The 24,562-nt window shown below is 41.3% G+C and overlaps 1 protein-coding gene across 5 annotated transcripts in view; it reads left to right on the plus strand.

Moving 5' to 3' along the window:
• ANK1 (ankyrin 1) overlaps positions 1-24,562 on the plus strand; it is a 201,535-nt gene that overhangs the window by 110,074 nt on the left and 66,899 nt on the right. For all 5 annotated transcript variants that reach the window (XM_063448445.1, XM_063448446.1, XM_063448447.1 and 2 more), the window contains 11 exons: positions 36-134; positions 594-692; positions 1,353-1,550; positions 2,001-2,099; positions 2,933-3,031; positions 3,452-3,649; positions 4,664-4,762; positions 5,133-5,231; positions 6,230-6,328; positions 6,606-6,698; positions 24,284-24,356. In XM_063448445.1, the coding sequence (XP_063304515.1) occupies positions 36-134; positions 594-692; positions 1,353-1,550; positions 2,001-2,099; positions 2,933-3,031; positions 3,452-3,649; positions 4,664-4,762; positions 5,133-5,231; positions 6,230-6,328; positions 6,606-6,698; positions 24,284-24,356 (1,255 nt within the window). The remainder of the gene's footprint in view (positions 1-35; positions 135-593; positions 693-1,352; positions 1,551-2,000; positions 2,100-2,932; positions 3,032-3,451; positions 3,650-4,663; positions 4,763-5,132; positions 5,232-6,229; positions 6,329-6,605; positions 6,699-24,283; positions 24,357-24,562) is intronic.

Raw genomic sequence — 24,562 nt, forward strand, 5'->3', positions numbered from 1 at the left:
TTGATTGTATTATCTGGCTCTTTCTCTTTCAACAGTCTGGTCTGACTCCTCTCCATGTTGCCTCCTTCATGGGACACCTTCCCATTGTTAAAACTCTGTTACTGAAGGGAGCATCACCTAACGTCTTCAGTGTGGTGAGAATCCAGTTATCACATGCTAAATTCACAATTACATTTGCATTGTATGAGTCACTGAAAATTATATGTGAGGAACCATTAATAGTATTGTCAATATGACAAGAACAGAAACATATATTTCTACACTAGTGGTTTTCAGAGACACTGTCCAAAAATATCTTAATGCCAAACTAATAGTTAATAATAGTTACCAGTTACTAAACAAGATAAGTACAATAATAAACAATATCACAACTGCAAAATACCTTTATAAAACTGATATATGAACATCCATTATACAATGTGTAAGGATACATTACCGTTTTTAGTGACATATGTAGCGTACACCATACAGCAACAACTTAACAGAACAAACATGTTTACACCCTGGAACACACACCTAGTATGGTGACATAATAACTCTGCTGTAGCACAACCAACCCAAAGCTGAGCACGGCATGTGTTGTGATATTTCAGAAGGTGGAGACCCCTTTGCACATGGCGGCTCGTGCAGCTCATGCTGACGTTGCAGAGTTTTTACTGCAGAACAAAGCAAAGGTGAACGCAAGAGCAAAGGTAAGATATACATGTGCGTGCAGTACAGTGGGACACGAAATGACAGCAAATGACACTACTACCAGTTGCACAGGTCAGGTTTCCATTGTTCAGCAGTAAACACAACCTATGTGTGGTGTTGTGTGTAGATATACAACAATCAGCAGGTTCAGTAAGAAATATCTCAAGACCATAGAGTTCACTCAGAATGTATAGAATTCCCACCTTTAGCTGGCTTACTTGGTGCTAGCTTAGTGAGTTTTATTTTTAATATTAAAGCAGGCTGCCTGAATACATTCAGTAAAGTTGATTTTATTCAAGCTGCATGTTTGTTCTACAATACTTGGTGATTTACGGCTCTGCTCTTAGTTCTGTGTCCTGAAATGCTACTTGGTATGGGTTGACATCCATTTTTATGATCATCTCAGAGTAGCTTATGTGGATTTAGGACTTGTAGGTGATACAGTACAGGAATACTTTCTATGGCTGTTGTGGCCTAAATTATTGAAGGAGCTATGCAAGAGTCATAGATTCATAGGCCACGGCAGGTGGAGTACTGGTGGTTGCCAATCCCTGCTTTAGACATTCTACCTTGTTTTACTCTTTATACTTTCCCTTGGGAATGTTTATTTCCAATTTACCATGTTCCTGCACATACATCATCTCTTATTACGTCTACAGGATGACCAGACTCCCCTGCACTGTGCTGCCCGTTCTGGTCACCTGGAAATGGTTCGTCTGCTTCTTGCACATGGCGCTCACCCAGATCCCCCCACCACCGCAGGTCACACTCCTCTGCACCTTAGTGTTAGAGGAGGACACATCCAGACCACGGAGCTTTTGCTGGATAACCAAGCGGCACACACATCTATGACCAAGGTACAGTTGATAGTCTGTTCCAATCATCGATTTAATTCAGTATTATTTTTGGCTAGCTCCCATTGTGCATCTTCCTCTCTCACTAAAGAGTAACCTAGAGCAGTGGTTCCCAAACCAGTCCTTGTGGCCCACCAACCAACCAGAATTGCGTATTTCCCTGTTTTTTTCCAATGGAGATACTGACAAATCCTACACACTTGAGGGTTGGTTTGGGAAACACAGGCCTAGAGTTCTCCACCAGAGCTCTAGCAGCACTATTTCTTACCTCTGCCTGTCCTTTCTGAACCACGTAATTGAAGACCTAAATATCTGCTAGTTGCCACTTACTCTTTTTGTAGTTGCTCCTCCCTTGTGCTACTTTGAAAATCTACATCAAATGTCTCCCTACTTTCTTTCCTCTCTTTCCTCATATCCATTCTTAGCATTGATATCATTTCTTTCTCACTCTAGAAAGGTTTTACTCCCCTCCATGTGGCAGCAAAATATGGGAAGCTCCAGATTGCAGAGATCCTGCTGGAGAGAGGTGCCCACACCAACAGTGCTGGCAAGGTATGACTCATGACTGTACCTTTCTCCACCTAACATGGGTTTGGACTGCAACTAGGAAACACTTGAGTCCTCTAGTTTTGCATCTTAGTATGACGTTACACTAATGAAGTGCTGGATTTCCTTGCTAAAGATGCCCCTATAGTTGCTGACTAACTATTATTTTTATGATCCTGTGCTATCCCATAGTAAGTTGTGGACTATGGTAGTTGTAGTTCACCACCATCCACAAAGCTGCTCTTTGTTCGTCTCTACTCTATTGTGGAATATTGTACTTTTGTATCTTCTATGATTCTCTATATGTTTATTTAATGTTTAGTGTGTCTTTGCATGTTTGTGCTGGGTCAATGTGCATTTGCTTCATGTCTGTTTGTTTTTTCATTTCTGGTTTTGTTTTGATATGTGCCCATATTTCTGCAGTCTCCATTCGCCCCATGCAATTGTGTGCATTTATGTAATTTGGGTATATATGTTTGAGGGGTGTTTTTGTATGCTTGTAATGCAATTGTGCGTATTTAGTATGTCTAAAATGTTTATATATGTGTTCTGTTTCTGTGTTTACAGTGCATACATGTTTGTGGTGGTGTGTCTTGTTGGCTCACTTTAATCACTGAATGTCCATTGTTTTGTTGTTTTTACCACTACATTTGTGGAGTTAGTCTTTGCAGCAGTTGTTTTGTGCCTGATCAGTTAACTAACTGTGCATATAGTAAACTAAACAGTGAATCATTTGTCTAACTCTATTGCCTAGGCCACAGAACAGCACAATTTATTATTACTTAGTAGGACTAAATTCATTATCACTAGATGTTTGATGATCTGTCTTTTTTGGACAGACGGGGCTGACTCCTCTTCATGTTGCTGTTTATCACAATCATCTCAACATTGTGCGACTTCTGCTAAACAAAGGGGCATATCCACACAGCAGTGCCCGGGTAAGTAAAAATACAATTACATGCACACCCTTATAGTATGCCGGAAAATAGAAAAGGGTTGTGCAGAGTTTTAAACATGTTGTGCGTCTTTAGTGGTGCATATCGCATTTCAAACACCAAACACATACATACAAAAAAATATATATATATGTATTCAAACTAATAACCATAAACGTTTGTAATATACTCAACAGTACATGTAGTAGAGGCTTACAATTGGCCATAGCAGAGATTATAGCAAGCCAAAGAGTAGCAGCCAGAATCCAACGCATTTTGCCCAATCTTTGTAAATTACTTGTTTAGACTTGAAACCATGAGTTTGAACTGCTTAATTTAGTGACTAAAGCTCAAGAATTCAGCTATAAATGAAAACCTATCTCCTCACCTCTGAAGTAGCTATATTGTGCTTTGTTGTTTCAGAATGGGTATACCCCTCTCCACATGGCAGTAAAACAGCGCTCAGTAGACACGGCCCGTGCCCTGCTGCAGTTTGGAGCATCATGTAATGCTCAGTCATTACAAGGGATCACGCCTCTGCACCTCGCAGCTCAGGAAGGACATTCTGACATGGTGACATTACTTCTGAGCAAACAAGGAAATGTACACCTAGGAAACAAGGTGGGGACATCAAGCTGTAACTTCACCTTTGACCAGGTGCAAGTTTGACCCACAGCCACATGCTACACAAGGCGTCGGGTGTGACGGAAGCCAGGAGCAGAGCCTCTGCTAGGGGATTGAGATCAGTCACACTGATTGTGTGCACTATTCAGCACTGATCAGGCAGTTCCATACCCTGTCGTTTGTGATTCATGACATTACTTTGTACACTATGTGCCTAATTGGACCACACTAAAATGGCTGAATACAAGGCCTCCCCACTGGTGGAAGTACATAAATGATGAAGTACACAAACCTTGTAATAAATAGAGATAGGGAATGGAGAATGGCTACTAGCCATGCAAGAAATAGTGGGCCAATAATTAAAGAGGAGAGTAAGAGAATGGGTTGCTAACCATAGAAGAGAAGAATGGCCTAGTATTTATGGGGTTGTAAGGAGTTTGCCTCTAATAAGGGGGAGCAATGGGCTTCTTGCTATGGGGTGTGGGCTATTGACTGTGTGGGGAATGAACTTTTGACCAAGGGGCGGAAAATAGGCTATGGATTAATGGGAGAATGGACTACTTTATGGACTAGCAGTGGGTTTCTGACTATGGGAGGTTATGGGCTACTGGATATAGGATGTTCAAATGGACTATTGCCTTTGGCAGGATCGTGTCACACACACTTATCCTATGCACACATACACATGCATTCAGACACAGTGACCCATTGCACATATACAACCCCTGGATTCAAGCACTGACCCTAGCACATACACATGCCTGCAATCACATACTGACCATCTACACATATATGCCCCTGTTCGCTCACATATAACCTCCTTTTAAATATGTCCCTGCATTCACACACATGCATCAAAAAGTTGTGAATAGAATAAAAAAAATAAAAAATACAATGTGGACACTTTTGAGATAGAGACCAACTATTCATGTCTGTATATATGCGTATACACACATGCAGGATCTCTCTCTCTCTCTCTCATCTCCTTACACTGTTGTTTACTCTCCTTAGAGCTCGCTCACTCCACTCCACCTGGCGTGTCAAGAAGGTCATCTGAACGTAGCAGAGATCCTGGTGTCACATGATGCATCTGTGAGCACAGAGACACGGGTAATGCATCATCACCCTACTGATTAAAGAGGGCTGGGTGCTCAGAGAAGCAGTTGGCAGCAGATAGTCTCATAAAGTAGCAGACTTGATTTTGTTCACAAATAGTGCCAGCTACAGCTTCTATAAAACCCCTCATCCCATAGTTTTTCTAAAGGGGTATTTATTTTCTTGTTGCGTGAGTGGAGTACAGTGTGGGTGTTGTATTTTTGCTAAATGGTTCACATAAAATCCTTAATTGTTTCTGAACATATTCATATTAGTGACAGGTAACTCATCACATATTTGTTATTGATGTGATTTTTTTTTGTGTTATATGATTATTATCTGCTTGCTTATTTTTTTGGATTCATTCATTAGTTTGTCCCTGCAGATGGGGTACACTCCACTTCATGTTGCTTGTCACTATGGGAACATCAAGCTGGTGAAATTTCTACTGCAACATCAGGCCAACTTAAATGCCACCACCAAGGTGAGGTCCTAGACACGTTCCCCTAGAGCTTTTCTGGCAGAGGATGCAAAATAGGCATAACCAAATTAAACCAAATAAAATGATCTACACAATGCACTAAGAGATTAGGAAGCAACTATATACATTATCAAAAAAGTGGGTTATAAACAACCCCTGTCACCATGGTTAGAAAATGATTGATTCTTTATCTAAAATACTAATTAATATACCAGGCCATATGGTGATGTGACAGAAGAGTTGCATGTTTCGCACCGCTTGCTATAATACACTAAGACTAGCTCAGTGTGGGAGTCATAATTTATTCTATACTTTGCCGTTATCTGTGTCTGCCATTTATTTTTTTGTTTAACGGCAGTGGTAACAATCATTGGTTTAATGAGATTAATTAAATTTACTTTGGCCTGGTAATAGAAATTGGGATAACAATGAAAAAAGATGAAAAATTATGAATTATATAGGCTACAAAATATAGTCACTTTTGAATTTCCCTGGGCTTCCTCAACTTCTGCAAGAACCCGAAAGTAGCATAGTTTTCTGTGGTTATCATATAAACTATTGCCAGTATTAAAAAAACATTAATGACACTACTATGCAAGCTAACAGGAGCCTGTGGCTTTCATTAGCTTGCTGAAAAGCTCCATTTATGATTGTGTAATAAAGGCTCTCTCATGGTAATCATCAAGGATGGAAGAAATGGACAGTTGCATTGTAACCTGTGTAGTAGCATGGATATTTATTGTGCTTATTGTGTTCCTTTAATACCTGTACTAGATACCATTATCTACCCTTCATGCCATTGGAGACGTTATGATATTCTAGAGTCACAGTAATAAATATATGCATCTTTAATGATTTCACTGAAAAATATTCTTAATGGTCAAGTTCTAATGGTCTTTGTGTTGTCTTGGGCCTTCATTGACACACATGGTCCATAGTATTCTTTATATAGTCATTTGCTATAGTAATAGCAAATAGTAATTGCCTTCATGTCTCTGCAGTTGGGTTTCACTCCCCTTCACCAAGCTGCTCAGCAGGGACATACAGACATTGTTACCCTGTTGTTGAAAAATGGAGCATGTCCTAACCAAGCTACCATGGTAAGAGTGTCCTACTGTCACCACATGGCAGTCTTTTTCCTTCTGTCTTGTCACATGTCATCCTGTACTAAAACTGTCTTCTGGTTCTGTTTCATGCCCTGTCACTCTTTTGACTGTTGCTGGGTCTTGTTACCTATGGTTTACATTCTGTCACTTGTCTTGCTTTCTGTCATTTTGCTTTGTCACCCACCAAATTGTTGTGTCACTTGTTGGCTTCTCATCCCCCCTCTTCTCCCTACTGCCCCATTGCCTGGTCCTATGCCCTCCACCTCTACAGAATGGGATTACGCCTTTGGCCATAGCAAAGCGTCTAGGATACATCTCAGTGACAGATGTTCTGAGTCTGGTGACAGATGGACCACAGGCTCAGGTGAGTGACTTCTCCAGTGCATTTTTTATGGTTACCAGATATGTGTAAAGAGGAAGGTCTGTGAATGTGAGATGTGTTATCAATGTTTGTAGATAGTGTTTGTCTGTGAGGTCTGACTTCAACAATGATAGTACAAAACTAATATTGGCCACACAGCAAGGACCAAGGGAACAGATCTCAACTCAAGCATCCCTAGTCCATACAAGTGTTAACCACACAGTACCTTGTTCCTTGTAAAGGATTTGACTTTAAGCCAGCAGGCAGAGTGTTGGCTGAATAAAGTCACTTCTTTTCACCATAAGTACTATTGTGTCGTGTGGTAATTATATCAAAGTTAGAGACTATATTTGAGGAAAGTAACTGTGAGATGCCCTATCAGTGTTTAAGATGGTATTAGAGGAAGGTAATTGAGAAATGACCTGTAAATATTAGAGATAGAGATAGCTGATAGACATGTGCTATTCGTTTCGGTCCAAATGTGAATTCAGACGAATTTCGGGCAATTCGGATGAATTTCAAGCAATTCGGACATTCGAAAGCTTCCGAATTGCCGAAGTTCAGAATTTAGGAAGTGCCGAAACAAATGACTGAAGTGCCAAAGTGCTTCAGATTTCTGAAAAGCGGCAAAACAAGAAAGGGAGGGGAAATTATGTGAATGATGACAGGGTTAGGTTAGGGTAGGGTAGGGTAGGGTAGGGTTGGCTTAGGATTAGGTTTAGGGTAGGGTAGGGTTAGGGTTAAGGTAGGGTTAGGATAGGATAGGGTTAGGGAGCCCTACAGATTTTCCGAATTGCCAAAGTCCCAAAACGAACCGAATTGCCCAAGTCCCGAAGTGTCGAATTTTTTTTCTTTCCCGAATTTCAGAACCAACCCGAATTTTTGGATCATGCACATCCCTAATATCTGACCTTCCAGTGTTAGAGAACCATTAGTTTCACCACCATCTAATGTGTATATAGATAAGTCACTTTAAGATGAATGAATGTCACGTACTATACTTTATTTACATGTTTGCTGTCTAGAGCAGTGGTTTTCAACTGGTGGGCCATGAAGCACTGGCAACCTCTCACTCTCCTTGCTGAAGAATTGAAGACAGAGCTGCCCAGACATTGGCCTAGTATGGGGAGTAGATTTAAGTCTTCCCTCTAGTTGCATGCTAGGATGGCAGTATGCAGTTTTTGCCTTATTCTTTTGCTTAGAAGAGAGACAGGAACCTACTTTATTGTGCAGGGCTCCCCACTCGAGTAGCACATCATTATAGAGTATGTGCTGTCAGCAGCCAGCCCGATAATACTGAGCACGTTCGGGGTTTAAGCCTGTGCTCTCTTTGCTGTGTTAATCACTGCAGGGTGACATATATTTATTGCTACGCACATAACCAGGGCATCTTAAAGAAAATGGCCAATCTTTTTCTGACAATAATGGGCAGGGCTGGCAGATGAGTGACTTATTTTGTCATGTAGCCATGTTCCCTTAACATGGCACCATGATAGCTAAACATACAATTTGGTGTATGTGTATTTTGCCTGCATTGTTTGACTGTGAGTGTCTGTGTACGGATGTCTTTGACAGTGAGAGGTTTTTTTTGGATGTATTTTGAGTGTGTCTGTGAGCATAAGTGTAAGTGTATTTGAGAGTGCCTGTGTGTAAACTGGTTTGTCTAGAAGAGTATTAAAAAAGTGTCTGTGTATATCTAGGTATATGAGAGTTTGAGCACATTTGTTAGGATATCTGAGGGTCAAGCATAAGTAGCACTCCATGCAGAGTCAGTCATAGTCCTTAAAAGAATGTGTTTTTAATGTTAGAGTGTTCCTGTTAGGGTTTGGATTCTGCAGCAAACAACCCCCTCACTCCCCTTTTTTTATGAAACATAACAACTCATTATAAAATTTACATATAATTCAGCACTAGGGCAGACAGCTGCTCTGTCTCCAATGACATCATCAGTGACTTTTATCCAGTTCAATGCCCATCACAATGAAGCATTGGGGACATAGGGCACATGTGCTGCAATGCTGCAATCGCTGTGCTCCACCAATCAATTTCTTCGATAGACATTCCATTTTCAAAGTTCTTAAAGAAGAGCATCTACTGGCTGCTAAGTTGATTAATTAGATCCATTAAAGTTGTGGTTTGGACAAATTTAAACATACTTTTTTTCTCATAATTGACAATGTTTTACATTGTCTGAAAAAGGGGCAGCATCTATGCAGCAAAACCACATCATTGGAGTGCTTAGTGTCCCTTTAAAATGCCATGTACATATTTTAAGAATTGTACCTCCAAGTGCTTATTTACCATTCTTCATCTTATTGTTATTTAACAATTAAGGACATTTAATTTTTTTTTTTTATTCATTGAGAAAGGTACTTTTTTTTCAATAAATGCTGCTGCTGAAAATAATATTAATAATTTACTGGAATTATAAGCCACATGTCCACATGTTAAGGTACTATAGTGTCACGTATTCATCCGCTTATAAAAATGTGGTTAATGGCATTTCCTGTCCACACAGGAAAGTTGTGCCAAGTAGCAACCAAATCCACAGAAGAGTTAGTGCTGAACAGCAATTATGCAAATGAGAACCTGGTAACTGCCTTTGCGGTCAAAGGCCAGTTACAGCCTATCAGATCTAGAGGAGGGGTATTTAGGCCCAGTTCTAATCCTGCTCAGTGCCCTGTCGTGGTTTCCCTTTTGGTTGTCCGAGAGCGCGTTATTGATTCTGGTTATTTGACTTTGGCATTGTTTTTGACTTCCCTGTTTTCTGGCATCCCTGACTCCTGGCTTTTCTTTATCGTTGTGTCCCTTTCTGTTTTCCTTGACCTCGGCTATTCCTGACTATTCTTTGGTACGTTAGTCCGGCCATTCTAGGGTCCGGTATATATGTTACCTATCAGTCCTCTGTGTTACACAATTCTACGTGCTGGATCATTCTGTAATCCTGACAAATAGTATGTATGCCTTGAACATATTTGTATCTCTGAAATATATCTTGGTGTTACGGCTCCATTGTGCTTTATTTTGTGTACTATTGGGGTTCACGGAAGGGGACCTTGAGAACCTGCACCCATTTATACACCTGTTAGTGCTGGTCTCTCTCTACCTCTAATCTATGAAGTTTGTCTTGATCAAGAAAATGTTGGGAATTCTCTGTAAGTCATGATTATGGATTTGATTTGATTGATTGTCATGATCATTATTGTGACATTTGTATGCTGCACCCTACTTTATTATGTTGATATTATCAAAATTACAGACAATGTTAAAGTGTATCAAGGACTAGGAGTGGTTCTGAAGTGAACCAGTTCTGGAGGGACATTTAAGCCTACATGACCTCTATCATATAACTCACAATATCTCTAACCCCATAGATGGCGATTTTGTTAATTTCTCTTTTTTTAAATAACTATTAAAGAGAAACCATACAAAGTTGTTTTCCTGGCACCATAGCTCCCTTTAGTACCCCTGCCATTGCGTTCATTTAGCAGATAAAGATGCAGTGAATTTATTGCTTAAACTGCCCCCTTAAGTATTGCATGTGGGCCCTCCTGCATCATCTGCATAGCTGAAATGCTATTTGTAAAAATATGCTGAGAAAGCAACCTATGCATTTTTAGAGAACACAATTATAGATCTGGGACAGGAGCTACTAAAAAAGTAAAATAGGACATAGGCATTCAAAAAAAAAAAAAGGACATTGCTATTTTTGAACATTCTTTTTTACCTTTATGCCCCAACACAGAATTCCAACCCATCCCCTCGGGTATTATATTAACCCATTGTAATTACAGCAGCCAAATAAATATTCAATAATGTAACGTAATCACCTAACTTATCAAAGCTTGGCAAATGGTGTGCAGCCCTAGTCCTGCCACAACTGACTAGTAATCCCAAGATGTAAAAATAGGTATAGTACTTGAAGAACAGCTGAGGATGGTCAAAACATTGCCTGGTGCAATATGGTATTAAAGGGATTATTTCACGTTGAAGGAGTGTTATTTTTTTCATTTCTGATATTCTTGAGAACTTTTTCCGATCTACACAACAAGAGGAAGGAAGAAACGTCACTACTGGAAAAGCAGAAACTTGGGGCCTGATTTTCTGGTCAGTGGGTATGTTGCTGGAGAGGTGGAATATTGCCCAAGAATCATTGAAAATTATTTGGCCTTCATTATAGGCATAACAACCAAAGTTACAAATAAAAGTAAATGTGTTTGTCACACTTTAACTAGTGAAAAAAATATTCCCATGGGGCATGTCAAGAAGCATGACCACATATAAAAAAAAAAAACTACCCAGCCCATGCAATAAGTCCATCTGCCATCTCACAGCCCTAAAGACTGATAAAAACCTGTGTAAATAAGCAGGAGCCTCTTTGTCTAGATCTTTATTTCCTCGATCATTGATCACAAACAGCAAAACCATTGATAGGTCCAAGCCAGTGAATAAAGCTGCGGATTATCACACTGACACCCCACAGATAAGAGTAGAATGTTTTAAAATTAAGTCTACATCCAAGACAAACTTCATGAAGGTCTAACACCTCGGCCAACTTTCAAAGACCATCCAGATGCATCATGCAGAGTATTTTAGTGGCATTATAGAGAATTCATCAACCATCTTAGATTCACAAAAGACGAAGGGAAAAAATGAAGGGACTGAGGGAAAAATACCTTGTGCATAGTGGATAACAAGTATGGTATACTGATATTTTCCTTTATTAAGTGAAAGAAACTCAAGCTAACATCTTGCTTGCTCTGACTTTTTTTAATGACGTAGAACAAGCCAAACATGCCCTGCTATTTAGAAAATCCCTAGATCGGCTATCCCATAGTTTTCCTAAAAGATACATAAACATACTGTTGCCATACTTATGTAGAGTCTTCAGTGAAGCCTTTCAATCTGGGTTTTTGTGATTGGCCAGTATTATCACATTACCCAAGCCTGGCAAACCAGTTACATCAGGTAACAATTAAGACCAATCGCATTACTGTTGCGGTCACCGGCCTGCCGAGCCTCACGGTCGTGCCCAACCGGCACGACCGCACCGACTACACGAGCTTACCTGCTCGTCGGCGAGCCGGAAACTGCGCACTTAGTTCTTCCGGGCATCACGCCCGAATCCAATATGGCGCCGACCACGTGGTCGCGTCTATGGATAGCCCCGCCCCCGAGAATTATACTAACGTGTGCGTGATGTCACGACGTCAACGCACACGCACGTTTTGGGGTCAGAGGTCGCCCTCTGACCAATCACAGCCTAGAGAGGGGTATTTAAACCCCTAGCTTTTCCCAGTACTTTGCCCTGTCGTGGTTTCAGTTTCCTGGTTTCCTGAAAGTGCTATTTTCGTGTTTCTGATTTCCTGGTATCCTGATCCTTGGCGTTTCCCTGGTTATTCTGATCTCTGGTTTCCCTGACTTGGCTTGTTTAATCGGTATTGAGTATTTTCTGGCTTCCTTGACCTCGGCTTTCCCTTTGACCATTCTCTGTCTCTAGCGTATTAGTCCGGCCATTCTAAGGTCCGGTTTACGCTCTATCCTGTTATTTTCCTTTTCTTACTTATGTATATGTTTACATAGTTTCTGCGTGCTGGACCTCATTACTAGCCGTGACAATTACTCTAGTCTACACTGACATAAAAGTATATGCAATGATAGGCTAATGGATTAAGCAACATTCAGCCATGTTTGATACACAATAATCAGGTGGTGTTCGTGAAACCGAGGCGGTGCTCAGACAATGGCTGAAAAATAAAAAAATAAAAAATCTCATACGCATGGTAGAAAGGCCCTAGGATTAATTCATTTGATATATACTAAATAAACGTGATTGCTTCCACTTTCATAGGTGTTTGTAAATGCATGCAAACATCTTCGAGAGATTTAGGTTATTCTGAGCCTAAAGTATGTCAGATAGCCATTGGAATGTTTATTGTAATCTAGAAAAAGCTTTTATGTTACAAGGTAAATTCAAATATGCAATTACAAACACCTATGATCCACTAAATAAGATTACACCTACGCAGTTGGGGAACAAATAAAATGTCATGAGAAGGCAGAATTTAACACAGTGATGGAGTTTAAGCATGCATAGGATAGGCCTAAGGCTATCCTAACTATAAGATAAGGCCAGGGACTAATGAAAGTATTTAGAAAATTCGGCAGACTAGATGGTCCGAATGGCTCATATCTGCCGTCACATTCTGTTTCTATTTGTGCTAAGTGAATGTACATTATCTTATCCAAACTGAGATTTTTTTTTTTTTTTTTTTAATTCTTTATTTTTGTAGTGCATGGTTTAGTGAGCAAGTACACAGTGACATTTTCAAGTGAGACATTTTTCCAGTACAATGAGGTTAATATCAAGTTGGTTGTGAAATGTCAGCAGTACAGCACTTTTTTTTTTTTTTTAAAACATGAAAGAACAATGATGGAAACTATACAGTGCACATGAGTGATAAGAAAACCAGTTTCGTTATAGTGAGTACATATCGTAGGCGCTGGTACTGATTTCCCCCATTAATAACAAGCTTAATCAAATACATATAGCGAAATATATAGGTCTCTACGTTACAAGTAAGTACATGAGTTAACTATGTTAGGCTTGTATCCTAGTTTAGCTGTACATTGCGAAAAAGATAAGCTTGACTACGTGGTTAGAACATCAATGTGAAGGTAAAGGTAAAGAAAACAAGTGACGCTTAGCAAAAAGGGCATAAAAAGCGTTTGTCAGTAGACAATAATCAACAATATTATTACAGGCTAAACTAACTGACAGCATGTGTGTGATTAGCCGAGGTGAGTAATCGGGATGCGGCAGCTGGATAACTGTTAGCTTAAGCTAAGGTGGCAAAATACCAGTAGCAAATAACGAGCAATGCAATAATAAGACAAATGATCAGTGAACCCATTACAGGCTGGCCCTGCATATACCAGTTGTGGTGAGAGGACATATACATTGCTGCCCCACTGGTGAGGCACTAAAGGGGTTGTGTAGGGGTGGGGGGTATTGCTCGCTATATTAAAAGGCAAGGAGGTGGGTAGTATTATAGGAAAGTCAATCTTGGGTCATTGCTATAACCTCGGTGGTGGGAGGTTTCAGTCTCTGGGGCCCCAGATCGGGGGGGGGGAGTTCATCCAATTCCGGCTTTCGGCTGGTACCTTGAGCATTCTGGAGGTGCATCAGTGGTTCCCTGCGCCATCTTGTGAGTTTGCTGCAGGTGCTGGGTCACTTGTGTTGTGTCACTCTTTGTGCAGAGTTGGTCCCCGTGTCGTTGGGTGCCGAGCCGCTGGCCAGGAGAGATGCTTGGCTGTGTCCTCTGCTTTGTTGTCCCGGGGATTTTAGCTTGTGAGAGGGAGGGTGCACCCGATTTGCCTGCTGCCTTTTTCCCGCTCTGGGCCCGCTGGTGTCTGTATTGCCGGACCGCCATTTTGGATGCCCGTGGTGTCTGTCTATAGTGGCTGCGTCTTGCAGTCGGCCGGATCCAAGCGGCTACCATTGCCTCCGCCTGGCGGTATGTCGCTCCTCTGTTCCGCAGGATGTCCCTGAAGCTAGTGCACAGGTAGTCAAAAGTCTCCAGAGGGGACCCGGGTGGTTGGGTGCAAGTGTTCCGGTCGGTGTGCTTGTGCTGTGTGGCCATCTTGGTACCACCACGTGGGTCAGTTGCCCCAGTGTTGCTCTTGGCTGGATCGTTCGATTTCCTTCCTGGCCGTTGTGACCAGTGGGGACCGGGATCTCCCCCGCCGGTCCAAAGGGGGGGGGGTGATTTGTAGAGCTGTCGCTTGAAGGCTCTCTCACCGAGGTGGGCAGCTGCCTCGCCTCGGTTTCGGCTTCTGTAGGCTGCATTTGTGTCTCCGTCGTTCCGGCCTTGTCGGGCCCTGGGGTGGTGTCATTGGATTCCTGGGGGCACCCCCGATGTGGGTGGCGCACCCCTGGGTAGTTTTGGGCTAAGTAGCTGCTGCTTTTGCCCCAGAATATGCCCGCTTGGCAGGAGCTCGTGTCAGGCACGTCTGCACGGCTCGGTGGTTAAGCTCCGCCCCTCCAAACTGAGATTTTACACGTAAATCCCTATTAAAGAGACAATATAAGCACCAAATCAACTTTTTTACTTAATTGAGTGGTTTTGCTCATAGATCATGCCCCTGCAATCTCGCTGCTCAATTCTCTGCCATTTAGGAGTTAAATCACTTTGTTTAAACAGCCACATCTCCCCTGCATATAACCTACACAGTCTCCCTACACATTTCCTGTAAAGAAAGATCTAATGTTTAAACTTCCTTATTTCACATTATGTTTAATTTAAAATGTCTTATCGCCTACTATGTTAACAACCTACTAGTGCCTGTGGGATCATGTGTTATTAAAACTAGACTGAGTCACAGTGAGAAGAGCTGTGGTTAGGGCTACAAAAACAAAATTGAAAGGCTGGTGGTCTTCACTAACCTGCTGAAGCCTCATGTACAGGCTTACAGTGACTCAACACTGCAGGTTATTAAAAAAGATACCTGCAGTGTATTTTCTGGGAAGGATCATGAAATAGGCAGTTTGTGATCAGTTTTGTTGCTTATGTTAACCATAATGGGAGTTAGGAGATTATTGAAATGAGGAAGTTAAAGGGACACTTCATGCACTACAACCTACAACCTACACTACAGCGTACTGTAGTGGTTATGGTCCTGGAGTCCCATTGTTCGAGCTAGCAGAAAACTGTCAAACCATTAGAACAGTTTGATGTTTGCTTGGCCCTGCCAGGGGCCTGTGGTCCTTACAGTCTTAGCCAAGGTTAATACTACTTACTGCATTAGAATACAATTCTGGGACATATTTTTTGGCTCATTGCTCAGTCATTGAATAATATCCCAAGCTTGGTATGGGTTGTTATGATATTGTGAAAGTATAAACTTCAACTTTACAATACCAACTCAAAACAGAAGCAGTACTGGTGCATGACGGATACAGGTGTCAAACCGTTTGGATACTTTACTGTCGGGATTCTGTAGTGGTCATGGTATTAAGAGTATCCCTTTAAATCCAAATTATTTTTCTTCATTTTTATTTTTTACATTTTACTTAATAGGGCACTCTGGAAAACCACACGTTAGACACAATATAAAAATTAGATAGGAAAATGGGTTGGCCCATACGATAATTATAATGTAACTGGACAGAGAGGGGGTAACCCTCAAAAGTTTGAACAAGAACAAAGAGAGAGAACACTGTCCTAAAGAATGAAAACACAATAGTGAATATTGGTATCACAAGGGACGTTCCCAACGTCAAGTGTCACAATTATTCAAAATAATGTGCTCTAGAATATAAAACGTTTAAAAATCAATATTTTAATAAGTAACAGAAAAACGTTCCTAAGGTAAACTGTCCCCAGTGTATTTAATCCAGTGTATCGTGGCTAACTAGTAGCTGGTAGCCAACAAAAAGACACAAAGTGTAGCAGAAGATGTGTTGCCACGATAAGTGTGATCCACTACACCAATACTCCCATAATAGTTAAATCTCTCACTAAAATGGTAAGCTTGTAGTGACAACCATTCAAATAATTTGTCGGTTCCAGTACAGGTAGTCTGGATGGACCGGGATGAGGATATACCTCTGAGAATCCCTGTGGTCCAGACCTTATAGCCCAACTATTCTATCTTCTGCTACACTTTGTGTCTTTTTGTCCTCCCAACCCTCCCCCATTCGTTTTCCTGTTTCCCACCTCACCCCCTAGGTACACGCCTCCATAGGTGTTATATCCATTACTCTGGCTACCAGCTACTAGTTAGCCACGATACACTGGATTAAATACACTGGGGACAGTTTACCTTAGGAACGTTTTTCTGTTACTTATTAAAATATTGATTTTTAAACGTTTTATATTCTAGAGCACATTATTTTGAATAATTGTGACACTTGACGTTGGGAACGTCCCTTGCAATATAAAAATTAGGTTCAAGTCAGTTGGATATGCTGTTTTTTTGTTTTGTTTTTTATGTTGGGTTATTTTTGTTTTTATTTTATAATTATTAATTTTTTTTCCAAAAGCCTATCCTTTCTGCTCATATTTCCCAACCTGAAGTTTCCAGTTTTTCTCCAATACACGTTAGACATTTATAAATGACCCTGTGTTATTTCCTGTTTTGGTGAGAACTCATTGCAGAGGCCAGAAGCTACACATGCCTCTTTTTACTTCCACAACCCTCCCTTCTGCTCCATCCTTCCTTCCTTTATCACATCCCTTGCCCTACTTCCCTTCACATTCTGTCTCAGTCCCATGTATTTCCTATCTTTCCATACCAATATGTTAAGTGTGTATCAAGTGTCTATACAATATGTATGGTCCACATAAGTTGTGTGTATGTATGTGCCTATATAAATAAAACATACATCTCAGGGGGGCGGGGCCTGGCACCCAAGATGGCCAGACGTGCTTGGTGATAGCTCTGGCACAATCAGGCACAAAAGCACACTTTTTATGCCCAAATACTGCTGCAAACTGCTTAACACGACTGGTGCCCTACCTAGCATCGAGCAGGAACACGGGGATACGGGTGTGGACCCGAGAATCAAAGTGCCCACAGCGACCGACACTGAGGCCTACCATGTATAGCAGTCCAGGGCCTGGGAGAGGCGGCCGATCTCCCGGTACAGGACATGCTCCTTGCAACTGTTCTCCTGCAGCCCCGCGACCCCCCCCTTTGGACCGGCGGGGGTTATCCCGGTCCCCCCTGGGGAAACATGCTTCTCAGCAATGGCAGGATCCTCCACAGAATGACCAACCGCATGGCGAGCCCAAGATGGCCGCCGCAATACAGCACTCTCAGCACCAGGAGAGCCCCGCAATCGCAGCGTGGAGGGAGAGCTTTGAAGCTCGATTCGACAAGCTCTGTCAGGAGTTCTGGGAGCGCTTATATGGCAGACCTCACTCCACAACCCCGCAAGTAACCCAAGCTGTGGTACAGGATCACCAATCACACGGAGGGGAGACCCTTCTGGAGGATCTTGCGACCAGAAACCCGGGTGCTCAGAAAGCTGCCCGACCTCTGGTGCTCCCTCGAACCCGAGACCCAGCAAGGAGGAACAGGAGCAACACGGGACAAGCAGTGAGAGCAACCACTGCTGTCCAGGCTACTAAAAGCAGTGATCCATGTTACAGCGACCTACCAGCAGCGTACACTCAAAAGGCCTGTCACTTCCCTCTGAGCAGCCTGGAGACAAGCCACAACACCATTACTGGCAAATTGAAGGACTGTATGCAGTTGCCCATATGTGGAGTAGGATAAATCTTCGGCACCAAGAGCCCACTCATATTCAGACAATCCTGTCTGCAATGCGGAGGACTATGTATCTTTACTCACTATAAGTACCCAGTGGCAATACAAACCAGGGGTTCCTAGCCTCTGAATTCCTCATGTTGTTATTTACTGTTTATAACTGTGATATATAAGCTTACAATTTAAACTAGTTTTCTCCCGCTATATAAAAAAAAAATGTGCAATGCTTTTGATGCCATAATACTACTGTTAATACATGTGTAAAAATCGACTTGCACCAGCTGTTGTGGCAGTGCAACTCTGCTTGTTTAATGTCTGCACGCATAAAATAAAGAATTTAAAAAAAAAAAAAACCATACATCTCAGTAGGCATTTCAGCATTGTAAAAAACATTCCTTACTGCGCCATTCCAGGCTGTCAGACAAGTTTCTGAATATCTGCATTTACTGTACCTTAGGGTGTAAGATATTCATCGAGGGATGGGACTACGTAGAGCTTGTTTCCTTGCATGCATATTAATGTGGCGGGACAGCTTGTAGATCTCTTGTCTGTCAGAAGCATTGCGTGTGCTGCACCATTTAGTACAGAGGTGTCAAAACATCATTGGGTTCTAAAATATGTACTAGTACATTCAGTAGGGATACACATATATCTAATCAAATATTTCATGCACTCATAATTATTCATTTTAATGCAGCCTTGCAATATGCATTATCATTAAGGGTGCCTGTTAAATGATGATTAATGTATATTGCAAGTCACTCATTATGTGTTATCTGTGCCGATCCTATATAATACAAGTGGCTATTTTTGTAGCATTATTAAATGTGGAAACACTAATCCTATATAGTTTATTTCGCTGTTTTTGCATTATTGTTAAGGGATGCTGGGCTGTATAGTGCTTCGATTGGTGAGCTAGCTTTCAATTTGCCCTAAATGTGCTAGAGGGAAGGTGCAGTAGGAGTTTCGTGGTAATAAACCAGGTCCTTTTTGCAACAGTAGAGCACAGCGCTGATGCAAAAATTAAACAGTACAATAGGCAAAGTAGGGATTGCTTACTATCTATGATTAGCCACTTCAACTAACTCCTCACATGCCGCTGTATATAACTATTTTGGAGGGACAGTCCTTGTTTTGGACTCAAATCCCTGTATCCCTCTTTCCTATCATAATGTCCCTCTTTTCTAAGCGCTACATATTGTTGGTGTTTCAGCGTGTATAATGGAGGTACACAGCACTAACACTCACAGTAATGTAACTACAATACATGTGTTTAGAAATCGGTCTTGAAATAAGATACATTGTTCTTATTCTAAATTATATTTTAGTTGTTATTGGTAAATCACATACAATCTCTCAGAATAGCCTTGCCCCTGGCTTGTCCCCACTCAGACCCCTAAAATTAAGTGTCTCTCTTAATCTACTGAAAATGCATAATGATAGTTCTAGCTCATGAGTGCGATACACATCTAGACACCGATGACTAGAATATCTGAGTGGTACCACTGACCATCTTATTTGTATACATTTTCACTATATTGTTTATAGCTCTACACAAATCCAAAAATAGTTGAATTATTGCATAAGGCATGTGGGTACATTCAGAAAACTTCATAGGTCAGAATTTTGCATCCATATAGGGTACCATACAGATAATTGTTTGTCAATCTTTATTTTTTGCAGTGCTCGGTTAAACAAACAGGCTTGTGTTGCCACAACAGCAGGTACAAGCGAAGGAATATGTACAGAGTAAAAAATATCATGGCATTTAATATCGGCACAATTTATTTTAATAAAATCAAGCTATGAAAATATGTCTAAAACATTGGCTTAAACTAGGCGGGTAGATACAAGAGGTACGTTAGGCATAGTGATTAATAACTAGTGAGAAATAGTATGATAAGACAAGATTAGTTCGGTGGCCTAGGGCGACATGCTAAACTGCACATTATTGAACAATAGGATGTTAGGTTAGATACGCGTGTCTACGGACTTGGACAGTGCTGGGGATTACATGGTGAATGTATGTCAGAAACGCTACTTGGTCAGTCAGGATGAACTAGGTATATAACTTTGTATAGATGCAATGGAACATGCTTATATAGAATGCAAGCGTTCTAGCAGTCATGGCCATGGAGACTTTGAGCATGTCATGTTTTTTTTAAAAGAGAATCTAAAAATCAGGTTAATAAACATGCTAGGTTAACCACCAATCCCCTGGAGCAAGTAAAAATAAAACTATGCAAAAGGACAACAAAATGAGCGTGTCTGCTAGGTGGGAGGCTAAAAGAGAGTATCAGCTCGAACAGTTGAGGTTGGGTCCCAGAAGGCTCTCGGCTGGGAGCTAAAGAATCAACAGTCAGCCGATGCCACTGCTGGGTAGGATGGCACCTTGAGCCGGGAGAGTCCACAGGAGTACAGTGAGTTTGAGGCCGTCCTCTAGCCCCAGGCCGGTATGAAGGCCAGGATCTGCGGTCCACAGACTCAGTATCTCGTTGAGGCTGGGTCTTCCATCTGTTGGGCGCCATGGAGAGCTCGGATGTTCTGCTGTCACCAGCGAAGGTCAGGCTTCCTGCGGTGTGGTCATGCCGTGGAGGCTTTCTCCGAGTGGCTTTCGGCCTAGGAAGGTGTTTAGGATGGACAGTGTTAGCTGCTCTGTGGGGTTCGCCCGATGGAGGCCTCTCCCAACGCCATTCCTCGACCCCCTTCACCACTCTCTCAGGATTAGGCTGCTCCTGTCTGCTGCAGTGCTCAAAATGCTCCCAAAACCTTTGGAAGATTCTGTCCAGTTGCTCGATGTAGTGCTCCACCGGGTTATTGCCCTGGCCGCCATGGGGTGTTAGCGTGGGCTTCTGCCACTGGGATATAGGCACCATCTTGAGTGGCCTGCTGGCCATGTCACTCAGGCTGTAGCCGGGCCTTGTTTTGAGGTTTGCACTGAAGTGTGTGGCCTGGTGTGGCCGTGAGAGAGCGGCCATCTCTCCCGCGGCTTCCATGCTTGCCGCACTTCGGTTTCTGCGGACGAACTTCAAGATTCGGGTACCGTTTTGTGCCGTTTCGATTGCAGATCAGCCCCCCGGATCAGATAAGTTACCTGGTGTGGTAAGTCACTGTTAGGGTTTAGATTGTGCCCATTGCTGCCTGAGCTATTAGCAAGTGTGTCTGGCCATCTTGGCTGTCAAGGCCCGTCCCTCACAAATAATTATTTGGACTCCTTGCATGTACCGCTATCAATATGTACATTTTGTAAACTGAAAAGCGGACTTTCTCTGCCATCAGTGTCATCAGTACAAGGTCTATCACCTTCAACATTCAATTCTTGGTCTCAATCACTAATTAGGAATGCCACTAGCGGACTTCATGTCTAAAATCCCTGATGATTGATCACGGTTTTAAGTTCAAGTGTCAGTATACACTGTTAATTCCCTGTACCTCTTTTCTCCAGAGGTAATGTTACCTTGGGTGACAGTGTTAATGAAATACAAATCACCTTATGTCATTTTGGTGGCTCCAGCATTGTCACACAAGACCTGGTATTTCATGTTTCTTAGAATGTCCATATTGCAGTCATAATCTGTGTCACAGAGGCTGGACCTTCTCATTCAGATTATGTTCCGCCATTAGAACTTTGAGGATCTGTCTGACATTATGATGAGTAAATACTTCGATCTCCACACTAAATATTTATTTCACATGATCATCAATTCTCTTGTACTAGCTCAAAAACTGTTACTGCTCGTGTTTGTCACTTTCTGACTACCATTTGCTTAGTGGTGCTCAGCATGCAGCTGCTTTGGGATGCAGGGATTCCTTGTATCATCACATGTCTTCAAGTCAGTCAGTCAACAAAAATCTGTCAACACGCACAAAGGACAGCCCTTCTAATCAGGAATCTACCTGGCTACTCCAGACTAGATTTCACTTGAACCAATGTCATGGCACAATACATTTCTTTCTGTGCCATATTTAATTAGCATAATTCCTATCAAGATTATAATACCTCTTTAAGCACTGCTTTGGCTTAATTAACAATTGGATAAAAACTAATGGAAAGGTGTAATTAGAAGCAAAAAAATTAAATGGGCTGCAACATATAACTACAAGTGACCTAAATAGAGTGTAAGCTCAAAATCTGAACAAGTATATGTGCGCTCCTAAAAAGTAAAATAAAAAATAAACATAACACTTATAATACAAACGTATATTTAATAAGTAAAAAAGACCTTTATAATCAAGACATCTAAAAAACATATGCAATTATGACGAACTGGATCTGTTGCTAAAAGGTAAATAACCAATCAAAGTGGATACACAAATCCTGATAAAATAAAAAATGAAATAAAAAACCAGGATAAACACCTAACAGATACTCTGTCGAAAAAATGAAACAAAGTATCTGGAGGTGTGACCAATGCTAACAAATTAGTAAACAGGACATAGGTATCACACAAATATAAAAATAGTACCTTGCCTCGGTGAGTTGCAGCTGATTTCGGGACGTTCTGCTCTGTTGCTGTGGGAAGTTATAGCTGTGTGCCGGTTTCCTCGGTTGTTGATTTGCTTTACACTGCGGTCTTTTTTGAAGATACCGACCGCAGTGCAGCACAACATACCCAGCGTGAGAGAATATATCTTGGCCCCATTGGAGGAGTGCTTTCCATCTACACCGCGGTCTTTTTTGAAGATCCCGACCGCGGTGCAACAGTTGTTCCAGCGGTTATTTTATAATTAGTGGCCACTGTTATTCCTTCCCATCTATACCTCGGTGGGGGCCCCCACCGAGGCAAGGTACTATTTTTATATTTGTGTGATACCTATGTCCTGTTTACTAATTTGTTAGCATTGGTCACACCTCCAGATACTTTGTTTCATTTTTTCGACAGAGTATCTGTTAGGTGTTTATCCTGGTTTTTTATTTCATTTTTTATTTTATCAGGATTTGTGTATCCACTTTGATTGGTTATTTACCTTTTAGCAACAGATCCAGTTCGTCATAATTGCATATGTTTTTTAGATGTCTTGATTATAAAGGTCTTTTTTACTTATTAAATATACGTTTGTATTATAAGTGTTATGTTTATTTTTTAATTAACAATTGGAGTCTAATCTGACTGTGTACTGTAAAAGTAAAAAGACACTTAAACCGTAACCATAAAATTGATTTTAAAATGCATAGGATCTACCGGTTTTGGAAATTCAGTTGTTCAGAGTCTTGTATTAGTCACTAGAATGTTTTTGTTTTTTTAATGCTCTTAATATAAATGAATAAAGTAACAAATAAAGGGCCATACCTAAAAACTACACATTTGTGTACATTGTAAAATAAAACAGTAGGACGATTGCATGGATTCTGTGCAGCGCCATCTTTAAATTTGTATCCCAGCCAGGATTGCCTATTATATATATACAGCCAATCTTCATTATCTTTCCAGTATTTACAAGTGAGTTACAAAACAAAGAGAGTTTCAGGTTTGATAAGCAAGATGTAGCAAAGTTAGAGGAACACTCCAAACACATAAAGAGCTTCAGGTTGCTGAGAGTGTCTTCTATTTTTTATTATTTATTGATTCATTCATTCGTTTTATAAAAGTAATGTTTTCAATGGAAATCTGCACTTTATAAATGAACCTTGTTACATTCCCCTGGCTATCAAGCAGACAACCTGCCCTGTTACTGCTTGGTATTTTAGCTCTGTGGAGCAAAACTCAAGATGCAGGCAATTGTCCAGAACACCTGTCATACAGCTCATTGAGAACTCTGTGATTGGACAGCCAAAGAAAGTATGTGCCAGGGAAGAAGGATGGATGGGAGGATGAACTGTTCTACAATCATCACATTTAGAAATTTCCTACTTTAACATAGGTGATTCTCGTTCTGCTTTGGTTTCTGCTTTGTTCAGATAAATATGTTAATTCTGTAATGTATCCTAAACCAGTGGTCCCCAACTCAGTCCTTAACGCACACAAACAGTTCATAATTTAGGCATTTTCCAGTTCGGTTCCTCTGGTATGCCTTGAGAATTGGGTTGGGAGCCACTGCCCTAAACTACAGGTTTGAAAATCCTGGGGCTGAGATCATTGGGAAGGTGGCATATATAATGCCGAATTCAGTAGCAGACAAAGAAACTGGCAGAGTGGTAACCCTAGTGGAGCAGAGTTGAGAAGGAGTGAATGCAGATGGGTTAGTTGTGGCTAATGTTGGGATCTATGATTGAGAGGTGGGTGGCTTTAAAATGTCTATTAAGAGGTCTCAATATTCACTAGGCATTAAAACCTCTTGGAAGAGGTCAGTGAGTGACTCTGTGTCTCCCACAGCTAGCCAACGAAAAGCACAGGATGAGCTTCCCTGAAACTGTGGATGAGATGCTGGATGTGTCTGAAGATGAAGGTGAGAGAAACCGTTTTCTCTTAGCTCACTAAACATCACTTAGTTTTCCTTTCCTATGTTCTACCCCTGACCTTTTTACCCATTCCTCAACCTGCCTCCATGTCTCAGAGTGTCTCTCTCCTTGGGTTCCCCTTCCCTGGGTTTACCCTTATTCAATATAAACGTTCCAGGATTTGACTTCAGATAAAACTGTATCTTTTCTTACT

The sequence above is a fragment of the Pelobates fuscus genome, chromosome 3 (genome assembly GCF_036172605.1).
Source record: "Pelobates fuscus isolate aPelFus1 chromosome 3, aPelFus1.pri, whole genome shotgun sequence".
In the NCBI taxonomy this organism is placed as follows: Eukaryota; Metazoa; Chordata; class Amphibia; order Anura; family Pelobatidae; genus Pelobates; species Pelobates fuscus.